The 8,662-nt window shown below is 43.4% G+C and overlaps 1 protein-coding gene across 1 annotated transcript; it reads right to left on the reverse strand.

Moving 5' to 3' along the window:
• Positions 1–848: 848 nt before the first annotated feature.
• FBXO5 (F-box protein 5) lies at positions 849–5,066 on the reverse strand (the record flags this gene model as incomplete). The annotated part of the gene is made up of 4 exons (XM_080616291.1): positions 4,336–5,066; positions 3,923–4,013; positions 2,638–2,799; positions 849–1,100 (listed from the first exon to the last, which is right to left on the reverse strand). Exons 1-4 carry the CDS (start codon positions 5,055–5,057, stop codon positions 849–851), a joined length of 1,227 nt encoding a protein of 408 aa, XP_080472417.1. The 5' UTR covers positions 5,058–5,066.
• Between the last annotated feature and the right edge of the window lie 3,596 nt (positions 5,067–8,662).

Consider the following 8,662-nt stretch of genomic DNA (forward strand, 5'->3'; position numbering starts at 1 on the left):
TGAGCATGAGAAGTAATCTTTTAAGATGATAAATAGGAATTTTAAGAGTTTGTGGTTGAAAACAGCAATTTATTTTGATATTTACAAGACAAACATGAACAATATTTAAAGTAGTATTTACAAATATATACAAATATTAAAAAAATACCTTATTTGGAAAAAACTGGCAAAGTATTTTTTAGCACTATAGCCAAAATACAGTACTTTTTTTTTTGTGAAGTAGGAGAGATTATCACCTCAGTTCAAGGAAAACCTACAGTTTCTGAATGAAGAAATGAAGGAAGAGCAACAATGCAAGATTTATGTAACCTAAGGCATCAGAGAAAAAGGCATTATGACCTTTCACATTTTAAAATTAAGGCAAAGCCTTGGGAGGAGAAACATAAAATCTAGACTCCCTCATAATTTTATGCTAAAAGGTACATCACCCACCTCACCTGACATTCTCACTCTAAACGCTTCTAAGAGACTTCTGAACAAGAGTAAAAATTTAAATAAAAGTTTATGCTTCCCCTTCTGTCACTGAAGAATTGCTAGGGTTACACATGGAAGGCTACTTCCCCAAACTATTTTGTTTTGTTCAATAGACAAATTGCCAGGACAATATTTAAAATGTTATTCCAATTCATATCCAGATTATTTTTTTCGCTTATAAATTAATAACAGGTTTTAGAATATTTTTTTTAATGATTTGTAGGAATTTTAACACAACCATATAGCACAGAGGAGTAATAAAATTAACTCTTTTTAAAAATACAGAAAAGCAAGAAAGCATTTTTCCTGTTCGGTTTTCTTTGAAGATAACCTCATACCCCAAAACCCTGACAATCTGTATTGGAATGGATGGATCACAACCGCTGTAGATTGTGTTTGCTTTTCTTAGTCCCAGGAAGCAGTTCAAACTTTGAGCTGGGTTTCACTGGTTTGCTGCTCATACAGTCACTGGAGCTGTGGTAGCTACACATGCATTTTGTGCAAAAGTCGAAGCCACAGCCTTCACGACTGCATGTCGCTCTTTGTAGATAGGAGTCATACTTTGCAGGGGAGCCACAGCGGTGGCAGGCTTTAAGGCTTTCAGTGGTTTTCAAGGTCTTGGCAGCCTGTTGGAAAAAGCATATAAAGAAAATAATGAGTGGAGGATAAATACAGACCCCAGACATTCCTCGACGTTATCTAACGTGTCACAAAATACACTGTAACTTCTCCTACTCCAGAAAGACAAAACACAGATTTAACCTAATTTTGGTTATATTAGATTCTGATGGGAGATTGAACAGGAATAATCAGGCTATAGCTGCAGGTACTTTGGACTAGAGATACAGAGGAATAGAGGTGGCCAATTTAAAATTCTTTAAATTTTAAAAGGACAGACAAAACGCAAACATGGCCCTCCCAAATCCTCCAAACTTCATTCAAAGATGGTGATTCAGCTAACCTCAGTTAAAAAAAAAAAAAAAAAAGAAAAAGAGAGAAAATACATCTGAATACCATTTAAATCATTAACATTTTTGAAAAGTAAGCAATATGTCCCAAAAATTTCAGCTGTAGTGCACTCAGCTTGAGACACCAAAGGAAAACAATTCCTAATTCTCTCAAATTCATTTTTTGACACAGAACCAGCTCCACTATTCAAAATCATTCAGCATTAGAAAACTATAGACCTGCATAGCATTTTATATCATTTAGCTGTTAAAAGCAAAATGTTTATATAACTAAATTGTGTGCTTTTAGACTGCTACTTCAGTGTACAGTTGAACTTTCAGATTCTTAATGCTATTAAGTGCTATACAGTAGTATTAGAGCAGCTTCATCATACTTTCCAGTGCTATTACGTCATCTTCTCTTATTGCACCAAGTTGAAGAATAAGACTTTTGAGCTTGAGTATGAAATCTTTTTCTAGTTAAGAAAATCCATTGCTTATTAATAACCAATGACTTTCAATAAATATTTTCAAGTCCTATAAGACTTTCAATGTAGACCTACACCTATACGTGGGGGACAAAAACGCTTAAGAAAAATAACAAGGTGAAAAAAGACTTAAGGCTGTTGGGCCACTTGTTGACAACTCCAAATGTGCATCGCACTAAAACTAGGTAATTAAAAAAAAAGCCAAACATTTTAATGTTAGATAATCAGTTAAAGAAAAAAACAAAACAAACCCAAAAACATAGAATAAACAGGAGAAATATCCATTTGAGTATTTTAAAATATAAGACCTAAAGAGCTACTTAGTCTTTGGCCTTTATTTTTTAGCAAAGTTGTCAGTTTTCCAGCTTATCTGGAAAACATGATTCATTATAAGCCCATGGAAACTAAGGAAATTACTGAACTTTTTCATATCTGATCCAAGCCAAAAATAAAAACGACCCCCAAAACATCACTAAGGCATTTTGAAGGTACTCTAGGTACCTGGGAAGAAAAAAAACCAATGTAGAACAACCCAATGTATTGATATTCTCCAGTCATGACATTGTCTTAAAATAAGCAAAAGCAAATGAACAAAATCTGGCAGAAATACTAATAAGAGTTACAAGCACTTCAAATTGGAGATACTATTTTCAGAAACACACTTTACAAGCTGATCGTGTGCCAGACAACATGTGAGAAATTAAAGATGAATGGAAATCACCAGTTACCTCAGAAAACTCCATCAGCCTGCTGTGATTCTTAGATGCTTTGGATTTGGTGCTTCTTTTATTCAAGTTTTTTGGTGGGGTTGCTTTCTGAATGGCAGCTAAAGCTGCTCGATAGGGAATATAATCCCTTGTTGCAGCATGCTCTGGTGCCTTAGTACTATTCTAATAAAAAGAAAAAGAAGAACAAAATTTGAGAAGACTTACCTGATGCTGAGTTTTTGTTTAATAGAAGCCAACAACTTATTTTTGATCCTTCCTAGGTTTCCACTAATAAAGCTTCATACAAAGTAGTACGCTATTAATTTTACCTTAGCTTTCTGAGCAACAACTACCATAAATGCATAGAACAGACCCCTAGCTCAGACCACCAAAACCACCCATCTTCTGTTAGGTAACACAATGTACTATCATATTAACACATCATAATTATTTAGGCAGAGCATGTAACCTAGTCACTACAGTGTTTTAAAGCCCAAAGCAATATTTCTAATTCTTTATGGGGAACAGGAATGCTTGAAGCTTTAAAAAATAAACTCCTCCCACCAATTCTCTAAGTTTGCAGTTCAAGTTAAAAAAAAAAAAAAGCATACAATGGCAGGGAAGAAATCAATCTTTATGGGATGAATGTTCAGTGGTGCCCAACTGTTTCAACCCAACAGGCTAGAATCATAAAATACAACCTAAAATCTTAACTAGCTGACCATCTCATTCTGTTGCAGATCCTAAGTCATGCTTCATTGTATCTCCATCTCTCAAGGAAGAGAAACACCCCTAGTGTTTTGAAAGAGTCCTGCCATGGTAAAGCACAATGCTTAATGTATTTTTTATTTCATAGAACAAATAGGCATTAGAAATAACACACAGTGCAAAAAGCTCTCTTTTCTGCAGCCAACATGTTGCACTTTTTCAGTGCCTCTCTTCCTTCTGCATCAGTGGAGGTGCTGGAGTAAGCAAGCCTCTGCTTAGAGCCTCTAGGGCTTGCCCAGTGGAAAGTGCTGGAACTGACCCTCTCCTTCCTGCATTCCTCTGTAACACAGGACATGTGGAAGCTCTTAAGAACATTTGCCTCTCTCCTTGGGCAACCTCCTCTATCAACCTTCCTTGGGCTCCAAAGACAGTGAAGTGACCAGCATCACTTGAAGCAGGGCATCCCAACAGAACAAACTCAGACACTCCAGTGACAATGTTTTCAGCCTAAAAATCTCTTCTACAATTGCTTAGGCCTGGGAGAAGTCCTGAAATTGCTGGTTTAAGCTTGAAATATCTAACAAGTGCAGAAACTTACGGAAAGGTTTTTCACAGCTTTACTATAAATTTGGAAAATCCATTTATCTTCTTGTAGAATTTTCTGCCATGTTGTGCTGACTTTGGCGAAACTGCAATGACAATACAAACATATCAGTTACCTCTTAGGAAAGGGAAAAACATTGTATTTAGTGGTGGGAATAACTATGTTACCTTTTTCTTTCATGTAGAAGATGGGATATGTTCACAATTGTAATCTATAAATTTGCCTTCTAGGGAAAAGACACATTCTCCATATATATCATGGCTTACATGGCAGTTCATGTTTTAATATGTTACTACATATTACTGACCACTGAGCATATGTCACAAGCCCCATATGTAAAACTTTCTTAAGCCACCTGATAAGTTGTTTCCTTTCCCAATGAAACACAATGAGATTAATATACTTACTTGATTAAGTCCGTCTCACCAAGATGCCTTAAAATGTTTGCTAATACATGCTTCAGGTTCTTTTGGAAGAGTTCAGCAAGTATGTCTATTCTATCTAATCCCATTTTCTTTCCAATTAGGTTGCAAAGTTCAACCTTTCCCATAAAAACAATTTTGTCTACTGCAGACCAAGACTTGATATTTCTTTTACCACTTTTTTTCAAAGTTGAGCAAATCATTTCTTCATAATGGATCACTGGCAACAAAGTTTTCTTCGAAAACTGTGTTTGGTTTTGGCTCTTCATAAGACAACGCTTTGGTGTTCCACAGAGATTCCCAGCCAACGGTATAATATCCTCATGTTCTATTGCATCACTGTATTGATTACTTAATATAGAGGAATAACCACTGTCCTCATTACATTTACTGTTTTCCAGTGCCTCCATTTCATAGATACCTTCATCAAGTCTCTGGGTTACTTGTTTGTTTTCTTTGTTATGTACAGGTCTTCCTTCATCTTCAGGATCTAGATTTCTGCTGGCCACATGGCACGAGTCACTAAGGAGTATTTTCTGATGCTCTTCAGCACACTTTTTACAAAAACCCTTCTCATAATTCAAGGGGCAGGATTTTTCTAGTCTTGTTTTCTCCACAGTAGACTTCAGTGGTGCAAAGCCAGCATGAAGAGACATACAACCAAAATCACATTTCATTTTGAAAGTGTGATTAAGGTTTGATTTCATTATTTTGTTTGTATCCTGCAAGAAACAACAAGGACAGCATTACATCACAGCTAAACTGTATCACAAATACTTTTTCTTACAAAGAATCAACCACGCCTTCCTTCTGCATTATGAATTTTAGCCTTTTATCTAGGTCGCCCTCCAGTGTCTAAACCACAGACAACTAGTGGAACTAAAGCTCTGTAAGAACACTCTGCAAATCTATCTCCTAAAAATTGGAGCTTTACACTGCTTTACTCTGGGATGGGAAAACCGACTGGGTGATTTTACTGGTTTTTTTTACACCTTTCCACCAGTACAGATTACTTCCAGACAGACTGGTGCCTCCATTTCCTACCCTACATGCAGTGATATACTAAGGACACTTGTGACCCCTGCAAGAGAGCCCAGTGGTAGATGGTCCTTGAGTGACAGCAGGCCCTGGTAGGGGTATGCCAGAACAGAGCAGCCTGAAGTTTGCATGCAAGCCCAGAGGCAATGCAGCTCATGCAGCCAGGTATCTGATGGGGCATTTTAAGTGGGGAGGAGGCTGGGTGTCACAGGGAAAACTTGGGTGCTTAGATGCGTGTGTAAATTACAATGGAAAGCAGCATTCTTTAAACATTGGTCAGAGTGAAACAAAGGTTGCTTACAAACATGATATTAAGAGGGTCAAAAGATATTATAGGGAAACGGATCTCCTCTTGCCTTGTTCCTTTTCCCTCCCCCCGAGGTGTGGTGCTATCTATATTAACAATTGCGGGGGGATGGGCGAGGGCTGAAGAGGAGAAGGAAGCCATTGCAGTTGTGTTAAATCTAAGGGGGAAAAAATTTTCAACATGCTTTGCAAGGGAAAAAAAATAATCTGCCCTTATTTCAAGCAGGAGTGGGTATTTCAAGCGATTTAAGCACTTCCAACAGTTTAGGAAAAAGTATTATAAAAAAGTGTTTCATGAGCGTTTCAAAGTTAAAAGTCCCTTCTCCGTACCTTAGTTTAGGGGCAGAAAGGCGCAAATACGCTCACGGCTTTGTACAGTGTGAACTAGGGGAGAGCTGCAAGCCCTCACTAAGTCTCCTCCTTCCCTTCCCGCCAGCGAGCAGAGGAGCTTTTGGGTTGAAATCCCGCAGAACTTGAAACGTGTCTCCCCCTTCCCCCACGTTTCGGGGCATCAGGGCAGACCCCGGTCCCCCGGCGAGCGGCCTCAGACGCGGCCCCCCTAGCACCGTCAGGCTGCTCCGGTCCAGCACTCAATATGGCCCGGGTGGGCTGCAGGTAGATCGGCTCCCGGCCCTGCAGTGCCTGCAGCCCCTTCAGCAGCACCCCGCGCCTTCAGGCGTCTCCACTTTCCCCCGCGTTCGAGGATCCCCCCTGAAATAGTGGTGGCGAGACGGGCAAGAGCGCGCCAAGGGATGTCCCCCTCCGGCGGCGTGGCCGGGCGGGAGACAGCGCGGCGCGGCACCTCCCCACCCGCCGCTGCCTGCCGGCGGGAGCCGCAATCCCCATCCCAGCGCGGACCCGAATCCCACACGCTACTGGGTGGCGGGACTGGGAGTCTCTACGGCTGTCCATACGCCGCCGTCCCGTCCCATCCCATCCCACCCATCCATCCATCCATCCACTCATCCATCCAGTCCCACCGGCTGGATAGCTGCGGGGCAAGGCTACGGAAGGCGGCAGGGCCGGGCGGCCACCGGGGATCCCCGTGTGCCATCCGCCTGGTGCCCCTCACAGCACCGCCAGCACCCACAGTCCCGCCGCTACGTAGGCCAGCAACCCCCATAGTCCCGGCAGCAGAGCCCTCAGCCCCGCTACCCCGAGCCGACCCTGCCGCAGAGTCCTCAGCCCAGAGCCCGGCTGCCTCAAGCAGACCCTATCGCAGAGTCCCCAGCTCGGAGCCCGACTGCCCCGAGCCGACCCGGCCGCAGAGACCTCAGGCCGGAGCCCCGCTGCCCACCCCTCATTGCCGCGCTCTCCCGCTCACCTGCAGGGCTGTGCGGCCGCGGGCAGTGAACGCGCGGTTGCTCTCGCCGGGTACTTTAAACTTTGAATTTGGTATCCAAAATCGCGCCGCCCAATCGGAAGCCGCTGGCGGCGGCGGGCGGCCAATGGGAGGCGGGCAGAAGGCGGGGGCCAAATCAGAGCAGCCGCGGGCGGAGCCGGTCCGGATCATATTTTCCCTCCTCGGCCGGCAAGGAGGGAAGCGAGTGGTGGGGAGGTGGCGCGCGCGCGCGCTCCGCGGGGTGGAGCTTGGAGGGGGGGGGCGGAGCGCGGGAGACGGGGTTCTTGGCAGAGCGGAGCCAGGTTCTCCCCTCCGGTCTCCCATTCCCTCCGGTTCCCTCCTGTCTCCTGTATCCCCCCACTTTTTTCCCGCCAGTCCCGCGAACGGTCTCCCAGCGCTCTCCTAAAAAAGCAACAGACTTCCGTTCTGCGGGGCTGGAGAGAAAGGAGGGAACACACGAGCCTAAAGCACTGCCTAGCGCCCAACTACATCTGGGGTCTCTTTTCTAAATGGATGCGACTGGGATCTTGCCCCCATCCTTGCACAATAACAGTGCACACCACTCAGAGTAGGCAGAGCTCCTCTACACCGGAGAAGGGCTCCTGAAGTCGCACAGTGGCTCCTACATCTGGGTTCCTCCCCGTGGAATAACTGTATTTATTGTGTAGTGCGATCGAGATTATGGGTAGTGGGCAGAAGGAGGGGAGCGCTACTGGGAGCCAAGGAAGCGGAACACTAGCACAGGAGTCCCTCTGCTTTCAAAGTACAACCTTCTCACAGCTCAGGGAGCTTGCATTTTCAGTGAGACAGAAGACCTCACATTAAAATTAATTTGGAGCAAGAACGGGACTTAAAGTCTTCACACAGTAAAACTTGCCAGGACGGGCCACAGAGGTTCCACTCGAGATAGCAAAGTCTGCCTTGTATGGCACTGTCACATGCCAGTTTTTGAGTACCTCTGTCAGCCTCCCGACAGAACCACAGCTTTTCTCCCATTGATCAGAGGCTGGCAATTTGCAAGGCAACAATGCATCCAGTATCTGTTCAAAAGCCAGACAAGAACAGGGAGGCTGTGGAGCCAGGCAGGATATAGCCAGTCAGGTCACCAGCCAGAACATCAGGGAAGGTCTAGGGTGACAGACCCCCAGCGCTTAAGTAAGTTTCACGCAGTAGTCAGTGCTTAGACCTGACTGATAGCCCTTACTTGTCTGAAGGAACATGAAGCTAGAGAGAAGGAATCACAAACTCCATCCATCACTTGGCATAAGATAGCCTGGCTTTAAGTGAAGTCAGGAAGACTGTCACAAGGACTACTCTGTAGTCTTCCATTTACAGTACTGATTTGGTATTAATAAAGACTTCAGTCCTCATTTCTGCTCCAATCAATATCTAATTATTTTACACACAAAATGCACCAATGTTTATTTTTACTTTCTAAGGTGCCAACTGGGAGCTGTATATCTGCTAGTAAATCTAGACCTAGGTCTCACACTTACCAACAGGAAATATGTATGCCTCACCTTACGCACAGATGCTCCTAATCTGAAGTTAATGTATACATCTTTAATTAAAAGATTTGGAACTTAACCATAGCTACTACGTAGTATTTCCTAGAAAACAAAGCTG

This window comes from Psittacula echo (assembly GCF_963264785.1).
Source record: "Psittacula echo genome assembly, chromosome: 4".
Classification (NCBI taxonomy): domain Eukaryota; kingdom Metazoa; phylum Chordata; class Aves; order Psittaciformes; family Psittacidae; genus Psittacula; species Psittacula echo.